At 46.5% G+C, this 26,357-nt stretch overlaps 1 protein-coding gene across 3 annotated transcripts in view; it reads left to right on the forward strand.

Annotated features, from left to right (window-relative positions):
• The window catches only part of CLK2 (CDC like kinase 2), a 55,899-nt gene that overhangs the window by 13,593 nt on the left and 15,949 nt on the right, over positions 1-26,357 (forward strand). For all 3 annotated transcript variants that reach the window (XM_078669733.1, XM_078669734.1, XM_078669732.1), the window contains exons 2-8: positions 18,719-18,885; positions 19,643-19,877; positions 22,023-22,116; positions 22,547-22,613; positions 23,813-23,929; positions 25,284-25,450; positions 25,787-25,881. In XM_078669733.1, coding sequence (XP_078525859.1) covers positions 18,719-18,885; positions 19,643-19,877; positions 22,023-22,116; positions 22,547-22,613; positions 23,813-23,929; positions 25,284-25,450; positions 25,787-25,881 — 942 coding nt within the window. The remainder of the gene's footprint in view (positions 1-18,718; positions 18,886-19,642; positions 19,878-22,022; positions 22,117-22,546; positions 22,614-23,812; positions 23,930-25,283; positions 25,451-25,786; positions 25,882-26,357) is intronic.

The following is a 26,357-nucleotide window of genomic DNA, read 5'->3' on the forward strand; positions in this document are numbered from 1 at the left end:
CTGTCAGGAATGGCTGAAAGCAAGCCAGTCATGCTCTTAATATGTCAGTGATGGCAGCAAGTCTGTAATTACTAGACTTGTATGCCCAAAATAGTCAAAGATGAAAATATTATGGCAATGGCACAATTATGCCATGAACGGGCACAATTGCAACAGAGATAATACTCTTATGATGGGGACCAGCATACATATTTGGCAGCCCTTGACACTAGAAGTAGCTTTAAGAAACCATCACTGTTTATTAGGGAAGGACACAATGTCACACACCCACACAATAATGAATGTGATGCTTCTAATTTTCTCTGCCCTGGATGCATACTCTCTTCCCTCAGCTCTTTGGTTGATCATGCTCCCAACTAACATACTTTCACTCTAGTAGTTCTTGCAGTCACACACTTTGGTGGGTCAGCCCTGGTTCCTGCTGCCACTATTCTTTGATGTCACACACGGTGTGACGGATAGAGCAGGGCATATAACATGGCCAATCTCCTTCTTAGTTAGATTTAAAGTGTATAAAGATCGTTCATGTGGCAGACCCATAGGCCAACACCGTAGCCTCCACATGCCTACAACACCCTCTGCATACTTCGCAAGACCTTTAAATGGATCTCCCCCAATTCCAGGAAGACCGTCACCCATGCATTCATCACCAGCAGGCTGGACTACCGGAATGCCCTCCATGCCGGTATCGACAAATTTCTGCTACACAAACTCCAGACTGTCCAGAACACTGCAGCCAGACTCTCCCTCAGCAACCCGTGACAAGACCACATCACCCAGCACCTACGAGACCTCCACTGGCTCCCCTTCGAAAAAAGTGACCTTCAAGCTGCTCACACACACCTACAAAGCCCTCCACAACACTGGACCCCAATACCTCAACGAAAGAATCTTCTTCTACGCCTCCAAGAGAAACCTCCGCTCTGGTGACCAGGCCTTGGCCGAAATCACCCCCATCCACAGAGCCAGAACAGGAGGCAGATCCTTCTCCTACATCACGGCCAAGACCTAGAAACGACCCCCCCCCCCCGCCCCTCAGCATCAGATGAAGCCCCACACTGAAAGCATTTAGGAAGAGCCTTAAGACCTATCTTTTTGAATGACCGCAGCTGCCCAAATGCCCCCCCAGTGCTTTGAGACCCTCACAGGTGAGTAGTGCACTCTATAAATCCCTGATTGATTGATAGGCAAACACAGTGTGTGTTTGAGTGTTATCAAGAGGTCCTGCCATTGGTTTAGCTGTCTGTAACTCTTATGGGTAATGAAACGAGCAGTGCTGCATTCTTTAATACACACAGAATCCCTGAGATCGGATTGGTTTGGCTTCACCTCGGGGAGCTACTTTGAGGGTGCTGGTGAGCTACCAGTAGCTCCCGAGCTACTGGTTGGAGACGCCTTGACTAGTCTATGGAGTTTAAGATCTCGTTCTTCCTAAGTAAATCTTTTGAGAGGCAGAGATTTACCGTGGGAATCTATATTCAGAGAATGCCAGCACCCATGGCTAGCCGTTTTAGGTCTTGCCTGGTCTGGCGAGACTTTTAGTAAGGGCTTTAAAAAATGCTGCCATGGCCGGCCTAGAGCTTGAGTGCATGTGTGCTTTGCGTGCCTCTCTCCACGCTTCAATTCCCTCCCTCACCACAGATCTAGTCATAACATTAAAAGTAAAACGCCTGTGCCGCAATTGTAGCAAAAGTAAAGAAATGTTTTTTTCTATTTCTTTACTTTTGTTATAATCGAGGCACAAGCGCTTTACTTTTAACTTTAAAAGTAAAGCACGGGTGCCGCGATTATAGCACAAGTAAAGAAATAGAAAAAACATCTATTTGTTTACTTTTGCTATAATCGGGGCACCTGCGCTTCTTTTAATGTTAAAACTAAAGCGCGGGTGCCAAAAGCGAGACCTATTGGCTATGACAATGCTTGTTTGGGTTTGAGCCTGCGAGTGCAAGTGCCAGCACATGTGTGTTTGTTACCAAAAATGAGCATTTACAATGCAATTAGTCTTGCAAATGTGTGGTTTTTTTTTTTAAAGAGCTATTGTCGTAATGGAAATGTATCAGCAATGTAGAGGCAATCTGAATTGATAGCCTTTTTTACAGTACTGATGGCAAACCTGTCTGTAACACTGAGGTTGTTTACTGCTGCTGGTATTGCATATGAAGGCTACTAATGTAATCTTGTCGGATATGCTGACTATTACATCAGAAGCTCGCTATGGTAATCATGAAACATAAGTAGCTCTTAATAAAGAAATGGTTGGAGATCCCTGGATTAAGCTAAGCACATCCCTGTCCGCAAAGTGTAAACGGACCTAACGTGAGCGCACTAAAGCAGCTTGGAAGTAATAACCGAGATGGAACATCCATTCAGGTAAAAAAAAAAAGTACTAATGCTCGAGATGCTGCTGTACAATGAGTAGTCGCCCTGCTGTCTGTACTGCTGTTTTTCTCCTGACATTATTTCTAAGTGGAAAGGGAAGCAAAATTGGAACGACTTAAGAACAATAGCCGTAACATCAGCAAAAATACAGTTAAAGCATTTATGTGCAGCAAGATATTGCTTAATTTATTTTCCCAGGCACAAAGGAAAGCAAAGGCTACGACGAATGAGCTTATTAGGAGGGGGAAAAAACTCCCTGAACCAACGTTTACGTAACGTACCATGCCCCATCCTGGACAGCAAGCTATCTATAAAGAAACAAGCCAATGCAGTCTCAGCTGCCAGCTTCCACACCCTTTGCATGCTCAGCAAGCTCTTCGGGTGGCTCCGAGTCGGCACCAGAAGGACCATCACGCAGGCCCTCTTCACCAGCAGACTAGATTACGGAAACACTACGTAGGAATCAAATGTTTATTTTCAATGAATCAATCTACCCCCCTCGGATCCACAATTGGCCCCACCTCAATCCAGTCCACCTGACTGCAATCCAATAGACTCCACTCCAGTCCAATCAACCTCACTCATTCCACCCTATCTCAATCTGCCCCACACCCAATCCAGTCTGTCTGCCCCAATCCTCCACACTCCAGTCAACTCTACGCCACTCTACTCCCCCACAGGTCATTCCACTAACTTTTTTTTTTTCCACAACAAATTTTATTGGTAGGAATAAGCAAGAAATATGCGTGGCTCCCCACAATCAGGAGATCACCACCAAGCATCAATTCTCCATTTTAGTACAGAACCAAGTGTCCAGCTAAGCAATCCAGAAAAGACAGATATATAGGAACATTATTATGCCTTCCCCCACCTTTTTTAAACCCAAACTACCCATTCCTCCCAACTCCCTCCCAACGTCCCACTTCACCCCTTAGCACGTGTGTATTATTCGCCGCTGTGTAACATCATGAAATAAGATTTGCAGCATAATGCAAGAACTAGCCAACAACATAAGTCTAGAGGTCTTCCTCCAGTGCTGCTTGAGGGTCAAGAGTCAACCCCCTATACTCGGCCCACCTCTTCCATATCTTGAAATGTTTGCGGGGGCAACCGCGTGCTTCAAAGATCGGCCGTTCCAGGCCCATGCAAAAGTCTAGTTCGGCCCTCCATGCACCCAGGGGGGGGGCCCTCACATCTTTCCAGGCTCGGGCCAAGTCCCTTTTGGCCACCACCAGACCCAGAAGCAGCAAGTGCCGTTTATATACATTTCCACCAACTCCCTCTAAAACGTGGATCAGGCCTAGGCGATGGGTGCGAGGAAGAGTCCAACCCAATACCTCCGACAGGCAGTCCCACACACCGATCCAGAAGCCCACCAGCCTCGGGCATGACCATAATGTATGAAGCAAACTGCCCTCTGCATTTCCACAGCGCAAACATTCCGGGGACTCAATCAGGCCAGCCTTCCACAATCGTTCACGGGTGAAGTAGGCCCTATGGAGAATTTTGAACTGAATGAGCCTAAGCCGCATAGCAATGGCTGCTCCCCTAGGGGACTCCAGAGCCTCCCTCCAGTCATCTTCATCGAGGGGGCCAACATCAGCTTCCCAAGTCGCCTTTAGCGGAAGAAGGGTGGAGGAGCAATGAGTGACCAAAGTCTGATAGATGCGAGAGACCTTTTTCTCTCCCAGATCCCCCATAAAGACTTTCGCCTCGATGGGACTAAAATCGGGGAGGGAATCTAAGTTGGCGATGCTGGGCCACAATGCATGGCGCAGTTGTAAATACCGAAAAAATTGGGATTGGGGCATATCGAACTCAGCCCTAAGTGCCTGAAAGGACTTGAGCGTCGTACCGGACATCACATTTCCCAGTTGCGAAATCCCTATCGCATCCCAGCCATCGAATCCCGTCAACGCCGACAACTCAGGTAATAGACCGTTACGCTATAGCGGCGTCTCCGCGGTCAGGCGACCCCACCAGCCCATGCGGCGCAAGGCCTGTCTCCATATGGCAAAAACAAGGCATGTTACTCTCGGCAGATCCCGCCGCAAGCGGGCCGAGTAAAGTACTGTGTGGAGTGGGTTGTCGCCCATCAAGGAGCGTTCCAGGGCATAAGCCGGATCCCCCCTGTCGCTATACCACCAGTCGTTCAGGATAAGCAAATGTGCGGCCTGGTAATAGGACAACAGGTCCGAGGTGGCCAGGCCACCACAATAGGTGGACAAGAAGCACGTGCGAAGTGCCACTCTGGCCGTCCCCCCAGCCCATAGAAAACGGCCTAAGATCGAATTAACCTGCCGGAACCACTGGGGTGCAATCGGTTACGGATGGTTCTGCAACTGGTAAAGGAGACGTGGAAGCGCCACCATCTTAAAAATGGCGGACCTGCCAAACATCGAGAGGGGCATCCGACACCAAGTTTTGACATCCGACTGTACTCGATCCCAAACTGGGACGACATTGCGCTCCCAAGCAACGTCTGCCGATCTCGACAGGAACACTCCCAAATATTTCAGGCCGTGTGTAACCACTTGTAGTTCCAGCGTCCAGGGATCCGCCACATCGCTTCCATCCAGCACCCAGAGGATAGATTTACGCAGATTCAGAAAGAGACCTGAGACTTCCCCAAATATTTGCATAATTTCCAGTACGCGCGGTCCCGAGCGCTGCAGATCAGTAAGAAAGAAAAGGACATCGTCCGCGTACAGCGCAATTCTATCCGTTAAGCTGTCATTCCATACAAACCCCCGCATTTGCGCATCTATGCGCACCCAGGCAGCCAGTGGCTCCATAAGCAAAGCAAAGAGATAGGGGGAGAGTGGGCATCCCTGTCGAGTCCCTCGACCAATCGGAAAAGTCTCCGACACTGCCTCTGCAACCTGCACCGAGGCCGTAATATCAGTGTATAGTAGCCTGATATAGGACAGGAAAACCGGGCCTAGATTGAGTCGGGGCAATAGCGCAAAGAGGTAGGTCCAGCTGACAGAGTCAAAGGCCTTATTAATGTCCGCAAGCAACAACGCCGCTCGCTCTCCCGTGGCTCCCACTGCGTCAATCGCCGCCTGTGCGCGTCTGATGTTATGTCGCGTCGCTCTATGGGGCATAAACCCGGCCTGATCCGGATGTACAAGATCTGTGATATGTGGGGACAAGCGATTCGCCAGAGCTTTGGCCAGAACTTTAGCCTCAAGATTGAGTAAGGAAATGGGACGATACGAGTCATGCCTCTCCGGGGGTCGACCCGGCTTCTGGAAGACCACAATTTCTGCGTGCCTCCAGTCCTGGGGCAGTGAGCCCCGTTCACGCGCAGCCTCAAGCGCGCGGTGATAATGGGGCCCCAGCTGTACATGAAACTTTTTAAAGAACTCACTCGGGTAGCCACTCGGACCAGGGGCCTTTCCAGTATTTAGCTGTCCCAGGGCATCGCCTAGTTCCTCAGCCGTAAGGGGTTCATCTAATGCCAGCCTAGTTTCCTCAGACACTGCCTTGGGGGGCAGGTCCTCAATAAATTTAATCACCTCGTCAGCGGACAGGCGGTCGCAAGGGGCGTATTGGGTAGCAAAGTAAGCGGCAAAACTCGCTGCCAGTTCAATTGGATCAGTAATGACCCCACCGTCGGCAGACGTGAGTCCCGGCAGCGTAAGCGGCTGGAGATGGCGTTGGCAGAGTCTATGAAGCATCGTACATGATTTGTCCCCCCACTGGTATATTCTACTACGCGTAGCCAGCCACGCCTGTCTAGCCTCATCCAGTAGGACGGATGCATAGGCCTGTTGAGCCTCAAGGAGTCGCAACCCGGCTTCACCTCCACCCACGCGGTTCTGCTCTTCTAAAGTTGCCACCCGCGCGGCCGCGTCCGTAATCCGTTCCCTCCGCTTCCGACGCGCCGCGGCACACCACGCAATGTCCACTCCACGGATAGTGGGCTTCATGGCTTCCCACACCACCCCGGCATCCACGTCCCCTACAAGATGCTCCCGCCAATAGAGATCCAGCGCTTCCCGTAAGTGTGTCACGTAGGCCGGCTGCTGTAGATGCCACGAGGACATCCTCCACCGAAACGGTTGGCGCTGTCGGCGGAGTTCCACCCTAACCGACACCGGGGAGTGGTCGGACAGACCCCTAGGCAAGATGTCAGCACTCTTCACTCTACACAGACAGCCACTAGGCACAAACATACAGTCCAGTCTGGAGTAGGAGCCATGCACAGCGGAGACATACGTATACTCACGCGCGGTAGGATGCATGTGCCTCCAGGCATCCGACCAACCCAGTCCCTCAGTCAAAGCATGCAGTCTGGTGCGGACAGGGGGGGGGGGGCAGCAACATTCACATCTCGGCGCCGCTGGCGGTCCATACTCGCATTCAGTACGTCGTTCCAATCATCGCCAAGGAATCAGGAATGTCCTCCCACACCGTGAAAAGTTTCTCAGCCAGGGCCCATTGCAGGGGAGGGGGGGCATAGACACTCCCAAAAACCACAGATTCAGTGCCCACCATGCCCTTGACAAAAATAAATCGACTCTGCGGGTCAACCCACTGTTTCTCATGGACGTATGCCACCCGGCGATGAATCAGAATGGCCACACCCCTAGATCCCCGGGAAAAACCGGCATGGAACACCTGGTGGTAGCCAAACCTCTGCAGGCCCAGCACTTTGGAGCCCATCATGTGGGTTTCTTGGAGCAAGAAGATGTCAGCACTCTCATTTTTCCCCCATCGCAACACTGCACCTCGCTTAATCTTGTCAAGCATCCCCCTGACATTCCATGTGATCACCCGCAGAGATGCCCCAGGAAGGCTATGTGTCTCTTCAGCCATAGTCCAGTGGGACCCATCCAATAGAGTGTCCTTGCCATTGCCACTCATTATGCACAGTAAAGAACACCACAGCAAAACACACGTGCAGATCCACCCCCCCGCCCCAAAACACCCCCAAAACACGACGAGCTACTCCCGTCCCACCCTGAACCCCAGAACTAACCATCAAATGAATGTGATCATAGTCACTATCAAAGTACAGTCCCAACTCAGTGGCCTCGTCTCCAGCCACCCGCACCCTTCCACCCCCCACCCTATACCTCAAAAAACCATGAAGTACCTGTCGCGGCATGGGCGACTCCGGGTCCAGAACAGGGAGCCCCGAGCCGGCCATGCCATTGGATCCCAACTCCCCCAGAACTAGTAGTCACAACCCTCCCCCCCCTCAAACTCCCACATTCGCAGAACAGTAGCCCCTTATATGTAACCCCCGAACCCCCCACTCACAATCCCCTTTCACGTTCAGTGATCAGCCGCAAAGCCATCTCAAGGCATTACTGACGCCACCAGTCTATCGAACCTCGAGTTCTCGTACTCCTGTGGCCAAAACCTGCAGTCACCAACGTTCAGAGGAGCGCAACACCATCAGGTCGCGCCATTATCCACCTCAGATTGGTCGGAATCTGCTGTCCCACCACTGGCCCGGACACTGCTGAGGGAGGCCGAGCGCTTACGTGACCTGGATCGTCGATGTCTCTTGGGTTTGGTCCTCTCCTGTGAGACCTCCCTCGAGGGCCCCGGATTCAGCCCCGGCTGGGGGTTCGGCCGGACCCTAACCGTCTCGTCGGTCCACTTGAAGAGGTCCTCAGGAGTATCGAAGAACAGAGTACGAGATTGAAAAATCACCTTCAGGCGCGCTGGGTACAACAGAGAGTACTAAAGTTTAAGGCCGCGCAATTTCGCCTTGGCGTTCGTGAAGGATTGGCGCTGCTGCTGTACCAGTTTCGTGTAATCAGGGAAGATCATTATTTTACGATTCTCATATAGAAGAGTCTCTGGATCTCGCTTCCCGTAGAATGACGTCTCGATCATGGTAGTTCAGCAGCCTAGCAATCACTGCCCTAGGACGTTCACCCTCTGGCGGCATCTGCGATAGGGCGCGGTGCGCGCGTTCAATAACAAAGCAGTTAGATAAAGCTTCTGGGGGCAGCCAGGACTCCAGCCACTGCTTGAGAAATTGTTCCATGTTGCCCTTCTCACATCGTTCTGGAAAGCCAATGAAGCGAAGGTTATTGCGGCGCGCGCGCCCTTCAGCGTCCTCCACCCGAAGCGCCAGGCCCCGCTGCGCCGCCTCCATCGCCGCCATTTTCTTCTTAAGCGTGTCGACATCATCCTCCACAACCGACACCCTGGATTCAGTTTCTGTGATCCTCGCCACAGCATTCCGCAAGTCCTGTCGCAAGAGGGTGACATCTGCGCCCACCGCTCCGATCTTGGCATCGAGCGCATCTCTTGATTGGGTAATGGCCGCCATTAGTGCCGCGTTGTCGGGTCCACCTCCCTGCTGCTGTCCACCTCCCGATGGACCAGGGCCCCCACTTGGCCCGGTGAACTTGTCACCTGCTTGGCAGGACCGCCACCCCCTCTGGTCATGGCTGCAAGTCTCTCGTGTAGTATCCACCACGTATGTGGGAAAAGCCGTCAGGGACCCCCAGCCCCTTCACCAAGTATAGCAGGGGAAGGAGGCCGTACGACGGCAGTTGGTCACTCAGCGGGGCCCAGTGAACTGTCTCTGTGGTGAAGCCCCTTGGCCAAGCAAAGTCTAGACAGGCCCCGAGGCCAGCACTCCACCCGCCGACAACCAGGGACCTCCAATCCCCCCAGGCCGCCAGGCGGCCTCTCCAAACTGCCCCCGGGCCCCTACAGCGTCCGCCCAAACTCCGGCGGGGACCCAGGGGGAATGGGGGTACTCACGGATCAACTCTGGGCTCCCAGCAAGCCAAGACGTCTCGATCTGTTCGCCGCCGTCCAGCCACTGCCAGAGCCCCAGGGCAGGGGAGCTCCGAGCACCACCAGGCTCCAAGTAGTGAAGGCGCAGGTCCAATCGATGGGGGAGCGCAGCCCTCCAAGCCTCGGCCGCAGCCCGATCACTCGGCTCCCCAGCGGAGCAGGCAGCGCAGCGGCGCCAGGACACACTCCCCTCTCGCAGGGTCCCAGGAGGAGAAAATCGCCTGTCTCACAGCCAAAGTCCAAAGGCGGGTGGCGGGCCAGCCGACCCACCCACAGGCCGCCCAGCCGGTGACCGCCAAAATCGAGGTCCCGGCGCCTCTCCGGAATGCCAGGCCTCACTTCGCCATGCACAGGCGCAGGTAGTCACAAATCGCCACAGGGCCCCCAGGCCGTCGACCCACGGCGTTCCAGGCCGTCCGCCGTGTAGGGGCAGCAGGGAGGATCTCCGCCAGGCTCGGCGACAAGGCCCCGTCCGACCCCGGAGGCCGCAGCAGCCCACAGCGAGCCCCGGGCGGGAGTCGCGAAATCCGAGGCCCCGGTCCGGCCGGCTCCACAAGGCCCCAGCACACTGCAGGGCGAGCCCACGCCCCTCTGGATCCCCAAGTGCCCCGCCGGGCTCTCAGGGGGTTGCGCCTGATGTGCGGTATCCCGCTGGGCCAAGTCAGCGCCAGGCAAGCGGCTGGGCGGCCACGCCACACCGATAGCACCGGCCTCGGGTGCGCCAAAATGGAGTCTCCCGGTTCCCAGCGGAGCGCCGGGCCGCACACTCCTCGCCGTCTCCCAGCCGCGATCCGGCACACCTGGGCTCCGCCGACCCCGCCGGAAGAAACCAGGCACTTGCAGCAGCAATCGCCTCACTTTGGGTGAGAGTAAGAGGTCCGGGGGTCAGGATAATCTATCGGATAAGTAGCGGGCAAGCGGGAGCTCTAGAAAGCTGCGACCGCCATTGCCGCGCGCCAAGCCACACCCATTCCACTAACTTTTAGCCACGCTTAACAGCAGCCACTCTGCTTTACATCTTGGCAGAAACACATTGCCAAAGCCAATAGCTCTTTTATATAGGCGAGACCTATTGGTTTTGCCAGTGCTTGTTTTAAAGTGCTCCTGCTGAGTTGTATCCTACTGCTATTACATATGAGAGCAAATCAGAGTTCAGCGTGCCTGCTGTACAAAAAACTCTTTAATTTGTATTCATAGACTTAACTTTTGTTCCATATATAATACAAATATAGCCACATATAGGATACACATGTAAAGTTTTCTGATCTATTTTGCTCCTATTTAAATCTTTGTTTGCATTAAAATTCTTAATTACAAAACAATTTGCTTTTGTAATTACGGATCATTTTTTAAATATTTGTAATATTCATTTACAGGCTATTTATTTAAATGTTATTTGTTAGAGGGCAAAAAACTGACATCTTCTGACGGCTCACTTCCAAGCAGAATTAGTAAAAAGACAAACTGACATTTGACCTCTTTCCTTGAACAGACAGCAAATGTGTCCAGGTAAAAAGATTTAATGGCATATTTATTGCTCATTCACTTTATGAATGAACAGAACATCTGTTCCTTTCCAGCTAAAGTTCACTCGCCAGAATGGACTTGTAGGTGCTAAAGTAGCTTGACCTGATTACAATTTGCCTCGCCATTGCGAGTAGGTTTTTTTAGGCCTGTAAGTACTGTCGTTGGGTACAGTCTTCGAGGGAGCGTTCATCAGCCTGCTCACATCCAACATATCGCTCGCAATTGAGGGACTACCTGATACCTGGCAGCCATGGGATTCTCACTGTCAGGTCTACAACAGAAGTTATAGCCTGTGAAGGGGCATCATTCTGATTGGCTGTCCAGCTCCCAACTTTACAGTCAAAGTGCCTTCTATAGGGGCCATTAACTGCTAATATTTCAGCGGAAGACACCATTCGTGTTCTCTGATGTATGGCTATTGCCTGTTGCTCCCTCTTCGACACCCCCAAGTCGTATGCGAAATGAAACACCACAAGGCATTTAGTAATATGTTGCAAAGCAATACCAGTTAAACACAAGTGAAATCTTAATTTAAAAAAATGCTGTACCTTATATGTAGAAATATGCGCGGATTCCACTTTTCCTCAAATGCCATAAAATGAAACTTGTTGCCATAAATATATAGTTTATGTTGAACGTTTTTTTTTAACGGATTAGTAAGCTGAAAACCCACTTCATAATTTTGTACTTTGAACTGTATCTATAGTTACGTTGTATGACATGCCTTTCACCTTGGTTTCTGGCCATAACAGTATGTCACAACTAGAATGTGATAAATTATTACAGCTGAGCATCTGCGATATTTTGTTATAGGTGACTAGAGATATCACAACTATACTATAATAGGTAAATTATAGGCAGGGCCTGTGTTTGTCTGCGTGTGTATGTTGAAGGGACATCAAGCGTAGAGAAAAATCCAGTGCTACATCACAATCACCAACAGTAGGTATTCTATAGTGTTCCTCTGATTTGTGTCTCCTTAAGTGCGAAGCCTACTGTGAGATCATTAACCAAATTACCCCTTTAATGTTTGATCAGATTTGGAGCTTAGTATAACATGCCAGATGTAGGAGTCGTTTGGACATAAGTAGTCTATATTAGAATATTAAGAATAGAATAAACCATATACGATTAGAGGTATGAGTGCTAACTGTTTGATTGGAAAGCATTTTTTGAGCCTACAACGTTGGCTTGTAAATAATCACAGTTCAGTCAAGGTCGCCACTATAGCCTCCGAAAAGCAGGCAACCTCCGTACAGGCCAAAACCGTATGCGGAAAGTCAGCTTCCAAAGAGTTGCACCTGTGGCATGGCCTGGCATCCAAGAACATAAAATTAGTTCAGGTCGAGTTAGGTATACTTTGTGCATGTAGTTAGTGTGTTTTTGGACTCTGTCTTGACCTGCTCTAGCGTGGATTTTCACTACTTGTCTGGTAGGTCCCCAACCCCTATTATGTTCCACTTATTACTCGTGGTAGAGTACCCAATTAACTTGGCGGCCCAGCAGCACATTGTATAGTAGGGTGACTACTTTTCTTCCTCCCTTTTGACATACTAAAAGCCCTCGAATGTTTGCGGTTCATCATGATCCAAATTCCATATTTGCTTAATCACGTACGTCTGTTAGTGGCCTCGGCCAGGTATGGAGAATATGGTTAGATAGGTGTCCCAGAGAGCACGTACTTGTGCCAACAGTGTTTCGCCAGCTTATTCAGGGAGGCGTCCCTGGTGCGTGGTCCCATCAACCACTCTAGTAGCTGGTGACCGTGTAACCCATTGTTACGGCTGTCTTCTCGGGATTGGGACTTGGTGATAACCACTTTACAGGCAACTGTAATTGGGCTGCTGCGTAGTATAACTTTACCCTCAGTCTGCTTTTATCCAATGGGTTGTGCAACATGTGTAGTGCCACTCGCTACATACCGGTTTCCCAGATCAGGTCTGTCGGAGCACTGTTCAGTTTCCAAAATAATGTCCCAGGTAGTAGTACGATTAGGCTGAAAAGTGATATAGCAGCCTTGCCAACACTAGCATTTTCGCAATAGCAACTCTGCTCATTGGGGAAAGGGTTTTCCAGAATTGTAGCGTCCGCTAGTTTCCTTAGGGGAAACAAGCATGTCTTGGATTGGTTAATTTGCAAGTCCTACAGTTTGGTATCCCCCAGCCCGGGCGTCTGCTTTTTAACAGGCCTGCAAGGGGCACCATGGAGGACTGAAATACCAAGGGGGATAATGGGCACCCCTCCCCCGATCTATAGGAAACAGTTGGATATTTCTCAACTAGTATGGACGCGGCGGTGCGCTCTGGGTACAGGAGTTTAATCCACGGTGTAATCCCTGGGCCAAATCCCATTCTCTCTAGTACCCTCATCAGGTACGGCCAACCCACCTACTCTTGGACTTTCTCGATGTCTAGTGACAGCCTACGGAGGTGCAACTTCCGTTATAGAGGAGAGCCGCCTGCTGTTAAAGGGTGTATTTCTCCCTTGTATGAATCCTTTTGGTCTAGGTGACTCGGGGTGCTGATTATCTGGGTAAACCTATTCGCTACCACCATCCTGAGTATTTTGCAATTGGTGTTTAATAACGAGAGTGAACGATAGGAGCTCACATTGAGGAGATCCGGAACCGATTTAGGAAGTTCAGTTACCAGAGTTTCTCTTAGAGCTGGGGTAAGATTCCTGTCTCCCTGCCCTCTTCATATATTTGAGGTAGCTTGGGAGGCAGTTGGGCTCAATATGTCTTACAGAACTCAGTTGGGAGCTCATCGGCGCCTGGGGTCTTAGGTGCATCATCTGATGCATTGCTGTTCGCACACCCCCTATCATAAGTGGCTTGTCCAGGGTGCGCCTCAACAGGGTCTAATCTCGGAATGGGTGTCTTGTCTAGATTAGAGCGCAAGGTAGCATCAATCGTGTCTGTGGGGCATATAGCGTGGCGTACTATGTCACAAATACCTCATTAATGGCGGCTTGGGTGGTTAGTCTCTCGTCTGATGGTAATTTTATTGCCCCCAAAGGGGGTTCTGGATGTCTCTGTGCGAAAGAGCCATACTGCCCTATATCCTTCTGTGTTGATGGGCGACATACTCCCTATAGTCTGTCCCAGTGGATCTTAACCTTTTGACTTCTGTGGACCCCCACCTAATCATTGCTGGAACTCTGGACCCCCACTGAATCGTTATTGGAATACGGGGACCCCCACTGAGGGGAACATCATTTACCACGAACGCATTACCGCGCGTTACGTTTACAACGGGTCACTTACCACGCAAACGTCTTTTCACCGCGGGTGCATTCCACGAAAGTTTTTACAACGCAAGCTTCATTGCTTCCAGTCTTCGTTCCTTCGCTTCGTCCTGCGTGTATATCATTAGGAGAAAGGGACAAAAAAAGGGGGGGTTGAGGGGGGTCTCCCCCCCTAAAAAAAAGCAGAATTAAAAAAAAAGAAAACTTTAGAAAAAAAACGCTATTCAGTGCAAATTGAGAGAAAGGAAAGAGCCTCAACAACGACGTGGCGTGTACGTCAAAATAGAAGTCCTATCTCTATTTTGAAAGAGGTGTTTTGACGCTGGTTATCGTAACGTAAATATGGCGGAGTACAGTCTTGCGTGCTCAAATGCTGCGTGGTAACGACACATGCGTAGTAAAATACGCGTGGTAAAGCCATGCGTGGTACAGGTAAGCGTTGTATTATCATATATTCCCCACTGAGTCATTCCTGAAAGCGATTGAACCACAAAACAATACAGTGGGCTTTACCTGGTGGGCAGCACTATTTTTTTTAATGGACACTGATGGGGACATTGGCGCTTGTTCATGTTGCGTAAAGAATCTACCGGAACCGTATAATGCACCCGAGCTTCGCCTTAACTTTTACTCCGCAACTTTTACTCCGTTCACAGACAGCATGACGAGTAAAAAATCGGAGGTGATTCCTTTCTACAGAGCTTCACTCATTCTTTGCTCTCACCACATTTACTCCCCATAATACAAATGTACTCTGTAGTTTTGAGTTTACCTCCTTTCTGTGCTCCTGCTCCTACTAGACATTAATTTGGCATTTAAGGCGCTTGCAAGCACATCTGTCACACGTAAAATGTTCCCAGTTTCTCGCCTACAGCAGAAGTGTGGAACGTGGTGGGGGAGGCGGGGCAATTAATAATATAACATTAACTAGAGGGTGATTCAACAGCTGCCCATCCAGCGCACTCTGATTTGTGGAGACCGACTGGTTGTGGAAGATAAAGAGAGACCGATAGAAGAGACTGATGTCATGCCAGGGTGCACTCTGCGGGGTGCGACAAACCACATGAAAGAGACTACCTGCACTGTCACCCCAGTGTGCAGTTTGGGGGAATGACCGATCGCATGAAAGAAACTGCCTCTACTGTGACGTCATGCCAACGTGGAGCCTGGGGGATGAGGGAGATCGCATCTAAGAGACTGCCTGCACTATGACGTCATGCTAGGGCGCTTTCACTTATACTTGACTCTGATGTGACATCAGAGCTGTTATTTTTTACTGCTATAGTCACGTTTAGGTGATTAATGGCAGTGAATGTGAACAGTATAGGCAGGGCCACTGGAATTATACGGCATGAATATTCGAAGACACATCTTGATGTCGGTCACCATTCTGCTGTAGTTGCGTTTCTTAGAACACCGCTGCTGGAAATATTTCAGGGTGTATTTCTTCTTGAGAACTTAACATGATTCAAATGCCACTGGTTTATTGCTACCTGTGAAAAACCTTCTGCTTTCGATGCACTTTCTGTTGAAATACACTAGGGGTCGCTTCAAGGATATGCCAGAAATGAGGGTAGAATGTTGGGCAGTTCCTCTGGAAAAGGGCTGTCAAGAGCCACACTCTAGGTAGCCATGGGTAGTAGCTGCTACCTCCCAGGCACTGCTTTTGCACCCTGTGATCTCCGGGGGGGCATGGGAACCGCAGCAGGAACACAAAATGCATGTGACCAGACTCTTACAGGCCTGCTTCCTTTCTGGACTTCCAGTTCCTTGCCCCTGAGCAGCAAGAGGCTGCAGAACAGTCGAGTTGGTATACTGGGTGATTCTTGTGATATTTTTTTTTTAAGGGAGACGTCAAAGGTTGCCTGATGTCACATTCTATCTCTGTCATTTTGGGGGATCTCAAGTCCACAGGCATACGTTTTTATGGTCTGGCTTGACAGCACAGCTGATGGACGGAATGATGAATGATGGAAACATTCACACCCAGTCATAGATCTGAGTTTAAGCCATCTTTTTGCGATGCAATAGGTCTCGCATTTACGCGAGTTAAAGCTATTGGCATGGTAAATGACCATGCCTTTTTAAGTTTTAAAAACAAAAATAAAAGGCATTGTTATTTGTAATGTGAATAGCTCAAACTCTCGTAAATGCGAGACCTATTGCATTGCAAATGCTTGTTCTAAATTCAATTGAGTCCTCTCGTACTATATTTTGTTTGGTGCATTTGCACTTCACTCAGGATTCAATAGGAGGATACTCACTGAATTTGTAAGCCTTCAAATGCCTTCCTATTTACTGAACCTTTTAAAATATCTCCTTGGTCTGCGAGTGCTTGAGGTCTTCATGCACAGCCCCCGTACCACCACTTTAAAGGCGTCCCACTTCACCACCCTGTTTGACGTTGTGCTAGTGTTTTCATTAAAATATTTATCAGTGTGGTCCGCAATAGTCTCCCTGTATGGTGTGTCCAGTAGGGCCTGCGCATTGTCTTCATTTAGGTATCTGCGCACCGTGCCTTCCCAACCACACACTCTGTTTCAGTAGACAATGGTCTGGGAGCGTCCACTCCAGGTACCCCGAGTCTGACACCACTGGGCATTGCTGCCTTGCATTAGAGAAGATCTATAAGAGTGTGCAGCCTATGTACTGGTATGAGAATTCTGCCCTTCTCTGACTCCCGCTGGTTTTCAGAGGCATTCGTCAGGACCCCAAAAAAATATAATAGCGCTCTGCAAACGATTTTGTAACAACATATACTGGCCTCATCATAGTAAGCCAGAAGACGGAGAACAAATGACCCACAATGTCGCAATCTGGTGGTTCACTTCTGTATTACGTAAGAAGACAAAACAATAGGACGTTAAAAGCATTCTAACATCTGACAATGGGGTGGCATCTGGAGCAGTGATTGAGTGAGAAGTGAAACAACCAACCATTCTATTTAAACACGTGTGGATTGTAGTGGTGGGGTGGATTTCTTACCCGTAATCAATAATGTGTCGCCCACTCGAGCCGAAAAGCCGCAGCTTCTATGGGCCAAGGCGCCCATCAAGCAGCCAAGTGAGCAGTGTAAAAGGCGGGCAGGGCCCCTGTCTTGCTGTGCTCCCAGCGGCTCTCCCTCTCACTGGGGCCCAGGGGGGGTTCGTGCGTCCCAGGCCGCAGAGGCCTCCACTGGTCGTAGCCTGCGGCCCAGCATTCGGAGCACTCTCAAAGCACTGTAGTGATGTACTGCACTGTGCGGGCAGGAAGAGGGTTACGCTGCCATCTGCAGGATAATTGTACATTGGTTCAGATCAAGAGCCCTTAAGTTTGTACCCCACTCCGTTTGCCCTTTTTACTTGCTCAGGTGGTAAGCAAAGAATTTGCCATGGTTGGTGGCACTTCTTGAAATTCTGCAGGCATGAAAGTAAGAAGACAGCCCTTAAATACCTGGTCTTGCAGTTGAATTTTCATTTGCAGAGAAATAAAGCAAACCCTGTAGGGAACAAGCTGAAATTAATTATTTGTGTGTAATTTTATGGTTAGTGCATTTAACTTTTTCAGTACACGAATACTTTTTGTTTGCCTGAAACTCATTTAATAATTTATTGCATGTGACTTTCTCTAACTGGCTTGTGAATAGTTGCTAGGGCTGTGAGCAATCTGGCCTATTTGCAAACAAACATTCTTGAGACGTGGCAGCAAACACCTATAAGATAAAGTAAAAAGACAGACCTTGAAGGGTTGCTGCCTTGAAAAGCGGGACCTGTGACTTAAAGAAAAAACAAAAAACGAAATATTAGCAGATTGAAACATTCAAAACTGTCCGTAAATGTGTAGGAATCTAAAATTTGAGGCTAAAATTGGTTTGTGCCCTTACATTTTTTTGCCAGAGGGTCGCAAGCAATGCAAACAATCTAGTACGTAGCATTTGGTAACCTTAATTAAAAGCACTGTTATAGACGGACAAAAAGGATCAGACCACAGCAGTAAAAAAAAAATGATATGATAGTTTAGTGTAATGCTTTGTCCTATAGAAATGAAACAAAATTTTAAAAGGCTTCAAAAATCCCATTAGGTTCGATTTTGTTTATTCTTGTCCCCCCCCCCCCCTCCCGGTTTTGTTTCAATTAAAATAGATCATATTTTGTATGTTTGTGTACTTCTTTCTGTATTTTTGTGGATTGATTTGTGGCAGAAGAAAACCCCTTTTACTTGCTCTTTAGAAGTTTTGAATCGTTGGCTGCCCATCCTTCCCACCCTCTTGTCCATGTCCCTTTTAGTCTTATCTTGAACTCTGAAGCATGAGATGAACTGTTCTAGTGACTGAAAACTGCTTATAAAAGCATGGAAGCTAAAGTGAAAACTATTAGTCAGTTGGTTTGGGGAAATATCCATGATGGCAGACTATACTGGAACATTCCCTTGGAAACATTGCTGTTGGAATCCCAATCATTGTAGGCTGTGGTTAATCACATTCAGCTTACTGTTCAGTATAGCTTCAATAAGATATGTACAACTGTCTTTATGCACCCCTATCAGTCTACCCAGTTCTGTTCTTCGATCGTTTTTTAGGTAAACATAGTGTCATGTGGAGGGTGTATTTGTGATTGGGCAGACATACTATCACTGTGCAAACCTGCTATTAGGTTGTTCTCTTGCTCTGGGGCACTCGATAAGTTTCAATGCTTGGAGAATTTGGTTGAGGCGTTCTGCTAGGAACACGTTCACGTTTGATGTTTTCTGTGGCTAGGAGCAGGTGTTGGCTTTTCCGTTATCTACCCTTTGACTGGGTATTCTTCGTTTCCAGATGCCACATTCAAGAAGGTACCGTTCTTCGGAGCGTGGAAGCAGAGGCAGCTATCGTGAGCGTTACAGGAGCCGAAAACACAAGAGGAGGAGAAGCAGATCCCGTTCAAGCAGCAGTGAGCGGGACCGGCGGCATCGCCGCGAAGACAGCTATGTGCGTTCCAGGAGGTGAGCGTGGAAAATAATAAATACGTATCTTTGTAATGCAAGTTCATCCAAAACATTTAGGCACCTAGTGGGAGAGAGAATATTGGAAACCTTGTTGGCCGTATTATAGCTCTCGTGTTCATGGTTTTTTAGTGGGTGCAGCGAAATGGAGCGAGCATGTTCCTCAGACATCTGTACTTCATGCTTGTTAGCCGTGATGGAGGCAGCCTACTTAAGCCGTTTGGTTTAAAGTTATTGTTGCTATTAATTAATTGTTATTTCCGGGATCAAATTAGTAGACCAATCAGTAGTACTGCAGTTCAGTGTATATTCTGTAGAGTCCTTTAACAAGATAGTTTTGTTCATGATTTCCCAGTGATGGATGAATTTTCTTTAGTATTCTGGTTCGTGCTGGCGGTTTGCTTTCTTGAATTCGGTGTATTTTATTGCCCTTTTCCTTTGTACTAACATTTAATTGCAGAAGAAGATATTGATGTTTGCAAGCTACCTTGTGAGGGTAGAGTATCATTATTTCTCTGTAATCCTTCGTGCATAAATGCTCGGGTGCCCTCATTTTAACAATGACAGTCTTGTTCCAATACCACAGATGTTTTCTTTTCAGTTCTGGTTTTATCTGCTTATTTCTTTGGGTGGGTCTTATCCTTGTTTTACTTCTTCGGGCCTGGCTGCACAATGACCTGCAGAGAAGGACCAGCATGAGCCAGATTTGGAATAGTTATTGAGGAATGCAAGGGTAATGACTTTGGTTTTGTGTTAGCTATGACGGCCGTTCGTCGGATCGAAGACCCTGTGATCGACGGTACTGCGACCACCACAGACGATGTGAGTACAGCAGAGACCGCTGCAAAGCCTACTGTGAATCAAACTACCGACGCTCCTACGACTACCGCCGTTCACGTGACCGCGACGAAAGCTACAGGAGCTGCAAAAGCAGCCGGCGTAAGCAAATGCGGAGAAGGCGCCGAACCAGGTCACGTAGCCAGTCTTCGTCGGTGAGTACCCTACCATTTTTTAAATAGTGGTAAGCCCACACAATAAAGTTTGTTCTTTTTTAAAGGTTCATGAAGATTTGGTAAGTTGAAAAATTATTTTATTTATAATTAGGGTTGTGCATGTCAAGGAAGGTGTTTTTTGTAGCATAGTGTCAAGTTTGATTTAGTGCAATCAGTGGTTCAGGCTGACACTTAAGCATCATCCAAGAGGGCCTCGAAGGACTCTTTGCCATGAACAAACCCTTGTCCCTCCCTCGGTGTGGTGTAACGTATCTGCCATTCTCTAGGAGAGGCTCTTGTTCTTTCTGTGGTGTGATCCCATTTGTTCTTGGCTCTTTAGAGTTTAGCAACCATACTATAAAATAAATACATACATTACATACATTTTGGAATTGAAAATGGCAATTTAATTCAAGTTCCAGAAACGCTAATTTCCTGAGTCCACCTTTAAGTTGGTAGGTGCTGCCCTGCACGTCTTCAAATTCATGCTAGATTAAATCTTGGTATTTTAGTTGCCCATCTCATAAAATACATAAGGTGCCTGCTTGGTGGTGGTGTGCTTCCGGCAGGGGTTTCAGTTGGGTGCCTTTTATACTCTATAAGAGGGGCCCAGTTAAAGACCGCAGCAGCAAAGACCATCTCCGTTTCTAATGGTATTTACCTGATAAAAGCAGAAAAAGTAATTGGCTCCTCCGAGGCATAGTGCCCTTCAACCACGGTTTTCCTGTAGGCCTTACAGATCGTCCGCACTGTAACCTAAAGAGGTGGCTTCCCAAAATGTTATATTATTCTTAAATAGTATAGGGAACGACTTAATGGTGCTGAAGGCAGTGTCAAAGATGTTTGTGAGGTCTGACTGGCAGGTTGCTGTGTAAAACAGTTTGCATATACATTTCTTTCTCCCAGTAACCCTGAAGAGCCTGCCCATGTTAACCCTTTGAGATGTCTGGTCTAGTAACACTAAATAGGACAACTGATGACTTAAGTCGTGGTGGTTCTGCTTAGAAGTAGACTGAGGCATTACTGGCTTATTCAGCATATAAACATGAAGCACACATTACATATAATTCGTCCTCCCGTGCATTTTCTAGTTGCTCTTAAGGGTTTTCAGAAGGTTGATCTTGACAAAGAGGTCCTACTTGGCTTTAATTTGTACTAGGTCAGTGTTGGTGGGGAACGCTTAAAGGTTGTGTGGAATGTTCACCATTTGTTTGCAACTTTTGTAATGTTTTATTTTGTTTGGGGCCTGGATTCCTTGTATCATCCTTGTGTTTATCACTGCTTCTAAGCAGCTTTTAAGCCTCATCAGTTACTCAGAGTAACTAATAATGAAGCCTGTGGTTCTTCACTGTACTGTCCACCAACCTTCTCGGTCCCTTAACCCTTTCATTTAGGCTGCTGGAATCTAACCCATTGTACAGCAAGTATGGTGCTGTCAGAAAGGCTGTATTTCTTTCAGTTCTTCTATCCACATTGATCAATTTGATGAATGAATTTTATACATGGACCCAATGCTTTTTTTATTTTGTTTAAATTTTTTAGAGCAAAATTGATGAGTTTGTATCAGCTGTCTTGTGCATTAGTAGATGCCTTTAAGTTTCCAAAACATTTATCTCGTAGCAATAGTTTCTTCAGTCACAATAGTTATTCTCAACCTTGGTTTTCGTTTGTTTTCATTTAAAACTATCTATGGTTTCTGGTCATTCTCCTATCGCAATTGAAGAAATGTAGCCTTTCTGTCAGCTCTGAACTGTACAATGAAAGCCTGGTACTGCTGTCATTTTAGCATTTGTCCCAGGGTATGGGGAGTGTTTTCCCATGGGCCAGCTGTTCTTGCGTTCTGCTGCAGTGGGTCGGGGTGGGTCTTTAGGTTTTATTTTTTCTTTGCAACAACACAATGTTTTTTTCTTTTTTTGATTTCTGAGTTAGTGTATTGTATCTTGACATGTTCCCTTGCAATATCCCTATCGTTATATATTCCTATGTGCCGTATGAATTGGCCTGGAATCTACTGCACCCCTCCTCCTACTCCTCAAACAACATTGTGAATGTCCAAACCAACCAATGTGACGCTGGCTACTGCGCTGGTTTGAAAAATCTGATTGGCTGGTGAATGACGAACTTGCCTGGATTGACATGTAACAGCGGAGCCGACAAAGCACAAGAAGGGGCAAGAGTGTGGAAGACGACGTTGAAGGCCACCTGATCTATCACATCGGCGACTGGCTACAAGAAAGATGTACAGCCAAATCGTAACATAATTTAGCTCTCTAGTTAAGATACCCCAAAAAGTTGCAGACCTGTCTTCCTATCTTTTTATATTTTTCTTTTTCCTTTTTTTTTCATTTACACCTTTCCTTCCTTACTCCCAATCCCTTCTTTATTTTAAATACTCCCTTCTATACTGTTTGATTTATTACATGAAGTACAGGAAACATTTTTTTTAAAGCAAGCTACTTGTGCAGTTGGTTTATGCCTTCTGCTTCAGACATTACCGCCCCATTGCTGATGTGACATCTTTATTATAATTAGTTTTGCGCCGGCGAGTGCTTTTTTTATTTAAGCGTTCGCCATGGTTAGTCCTCTCTGCCAGGTCTTGTTTTATTAAAAGCTGCACTCTATTCCAGGGATCTGGATCTCATTTGTTGTTCTTGTCTTTTCATTTTCAGATGAAATTGTCAGTACCCTAGGTGAAGGAACCTTTGGTAGAGTTGTGGAATGCGTCGACCACCGTAGGTGAGTTTACCAATCTGTATGCATGAACTCCAGAATCTTAATTATGGCAGTGCAGAGCTCCATGTGGGCTAGCATAACTTTGCAGACCAAGTTTTGGTCCATGCACTTTTTTGGGGGTCTATTTGGTCTGCCACACGTACTTGGGTTCAGTTACAAAAAGAATTCTAGAAATTGCATACAAAATCCACAACCTTGATTGACTCCACCCATGAAAACTAAGGCAATAAAGCAATTCATATATTACGTACAAATAGACAAAAAATAGAACAGGAAGAGGCAGTCACATTGACCGGATAAGCAAAAGTTATCCTCCATATTCAAGAATAAAACGGTTTAGTTTTTTTTAAAACAAAGAACAATTAGAGGATTTTAAAAAACATTTTTTTTTTTTACCAATCCTGTCCCTCATCGTTTTGATGATGGGCTTGTATCAATTTTGAAAAGGGACTGAAATGCAACCGTTATAATGCAGAAGTTGTTAAGCATTATTGGGGAGTTTCACCCATTATTTTTCCCTTTGAACATTATGAAAAGAATAATATTGCTTTGTTGGCGGATTTTAAGATTTTTTTTTGTCATTTATATATGTACTTGTTTTGAATACAGCTTTTCTAATTATTTTTGTAATCTACTCTTTTGACAATAAATACTGCGATTACCCAAATATGCCCTCCCCGGTTTAATTCTTATGATCTATTGGACTCGTATAGTGAAATATAATGTATTTCTGTCCATGTGACGTTCTGTTTTGCAATTATATTGTTTCCCTAGCCCCTTGTTCCTATCAAAGGAAATCATAGTGATATTTGAAAGCTAGCCTTTGCTGTGTTTCTCAGAAATTCTGTAGCTGCACAGGTTGTAATGAAAAATAAATCCTGAAGAGGATTGTGGTGCTGAAACGATTCCCTCTACATCATGGTCCATTATCTACTTGTATGTAGTAATCCTGCTGCACAGCACTATTTGACCAATTCAAACACTTTAAACCTTGAACAAACTTCAGATGTTGCACAAAACCTACTTGGAAGTTATTGATATTTAAATTTGTTTCACTAAAACAAATTTAATATAAACGTGAATTAGAACAATTGGCAAATAAACTTGTGGCGAACATTGAAAACATCTAACCGCTTTTACTTTCTATTAAGTTGTCCGTGAGATTATGCTCTTAACATATAACATTGTGTTTAAATTTTCAGAGGTGGAGCACGTATAGCTTTAAAAGTGATCAAGAACGTGGAGAAGTATAAGGAGGCTGCACGACTGGAAATAAATGTGTTGGACAAAATAAATGAGCGAGACCCAGAAAACAAACAGTAAGGCACTTTCCAGATGTTTTCTCCAGCATTTTTAGATCTTGAAATGCATCTTTCGTTTGAGCTGTTAACCATTTCTCTAGAAAAATAGCTCCATGTACTATGGATTTAATTTTGCGGCGGGCCCTGGTATTTGCGTTGCGGGGACTTATGGCCTGGTTTGTCCTCTTGTGGCTTGTAGTAATAATTTTCCTTTGCAGTGATAGTGCTACATATAAATGGCTTGAATTCTGAAATTATTGTTTGCACCTGATGCTTAAAGTCAGCAGACTCCTGTATCAGTAGTTAATGAAATAACCCCATTTTTTAATTCTCATATGCTTCTCAATATTTTGGTGATCCTTGTGCTCCTACTGTGTTTCAATGGGCTTTTCCCCACAACCGGAATTGGTTTTGTAAGAATCCTTAATCTATTGAGTAACATTGGTATTAGAAATCCACTCTTTATAAATCCCATCCAATATCGATATTATTACAGCTCATATCAACTTGGGTGCAAGATAACGATTGGAACCCATTATCCTAGCCTTCCTACATACGTTTGAACAATCATTGTCACATAAAACATTAAAAGGCTTGCAGTCCTCCCAGTATTACAAAAATAGTTTTTTTCAACCAGTGTTACAAAATCATCTTTAATCATTAGTTTGACAAGGAGTTTAATTCACTTTATGTACAGGACTCTTCTTCCACAGTACACTTTTGAGTAGTCATAAGTTGTCATTCTCTATAAGTGACTTGCTGCCCCTGGGATGCTGAGGTGTGACTAGTTACACGTTTGGTAATGGTAGCGACAACAATTGCATTTATTTGAATGTGTAGACATGGAGTGATAATTTAGTGACAACCTAACAACCATTGGAATGTACCATGGAAGACAAGTTTTCTGTATATATATTTATTACTCAGGAGACTGAACACTGCACATTGAATTGAGGTATATTAAGCTACCTGCTCTTTAAGCAATTGAAGATGCTGTTGTGATGTACATGTCCTCAATAAGTCCAGAGGGAATAGCTCATGTCGACACGTGCCATTTTGGATTAGTTTTGTGTATAATGTAAATATGACTATAAAACTCAGTTGTTTGATATTACGAAATCCACTTTTAAAGATTTAGTTTGTAATACTGGAGCAAGGGAAATATTCCTGTTACATTGTGGGGAGTGCACGATTATAGAAGTTTTCTGAATTGGTTTTGTGGTGATCTAGGCAAGCTGCCATTGTTAATCAGTCAGTGAATCAGGATTGTTTCTCTTGGTAGGTGACAAATTTAATCAGCATCTGACTATGATGAAATATGACTGGAACATTGTGTGCTGTTTATTCACTGCCATATTGCTTCTCTCATCAGTTTGTGTGTGCAGATGCTTGACTGGTTTGATTACCATGGCCATATGTGTATCTCTTTTGAACTTTTGGGCCTCAGCACATTTGACTTCCTGAAGGACAACAACTATCTTCCATATCCCATTCATCAGGTCCGGCACATGGCCTATCAGCTCTGCCTAGGTGTAAAATGTAAGTCAATTAGTGTCTTTAGTTTGCTTCTGAATTTCTGACTCCAGTCTCTTGCTATACTATTTGTTGTCTTTCCACTGTTTATTTCTGTATTGTTTGTACATTGTTTTCTTTGTAAGCCTTCATACTGTTCACTTCAATATCCTGGAGAGATAGGGGAATACTTGCTCATAATGTTTAATATGTTGCCCTTAGACAGTTTTAAAGCTGCTGTCTGTACTCTCTGGACACCTTATGTAATGGGCTGTTGCCAGCTCTTAATGTGTGCCACAGTTGAATATATCTTATTGTGAGTGTTTGGTCTTCATGTGAATTTACTTGCTGCTTTCTCTTTAGTTCTTCATGACAACAAGCTGACGCACACAGACTTGAAACCAGAGAACATCTTGTTTGTTTCTTCGGATTATGAGCTCACTTACAACATTGAAAAGGTAACCCAGCAGCCACTTTAACCCCTTTGATGCTGGCCCTTTTCCGTCGCTGTGCGGTAAACAAACGAACAGGGCGGGGCCGTGACGAACCCCAGCCGTCATCCGCACACGAGCACCGCGGAGCGTGACGGCTGGGGTTCGTCACCAGCATGCAAGGGGTTAATTGTATTATGTAATTTTCATTGACTGTTGCTTCTATTTCAATCCTTGAGCAGTAATGAAATTCACTTGTATTCAGTAGCTGACATCTACAGAAAGCAAGTGCTTTGTAGAAGACACAATTTGAATCCTATGTATTAATGAGGTTCAAAATACGCAAGGTGGTCTTCAAAAGTGCCTATTGCAGGTCTAGTTTTTCCTCAACATTTTTGATATAGCGGTTTGCCAAATTTAATATATTTTATCTGAAATGGCTGCAATTTAGACCTGACAACTTAATGGATCTTCACAAGTTCCACACACTACATTGGTGAAAA

The sequence above is a fragment of the Lissotriton helveticus genome, chromosome 12 (assembly GCF_964261635.1).
Source record: "Lissotriton helveticus chromosome 12, aLisHel1.1, whole genome shotgun sequence".
Taxonomy (NCBI): domain Eukaryota; kingdom Metazoa; phylum Chordata; class Amphibia; order Caudata; family Salamandridae; genus Lissotriton; species Lissotriton helveticus.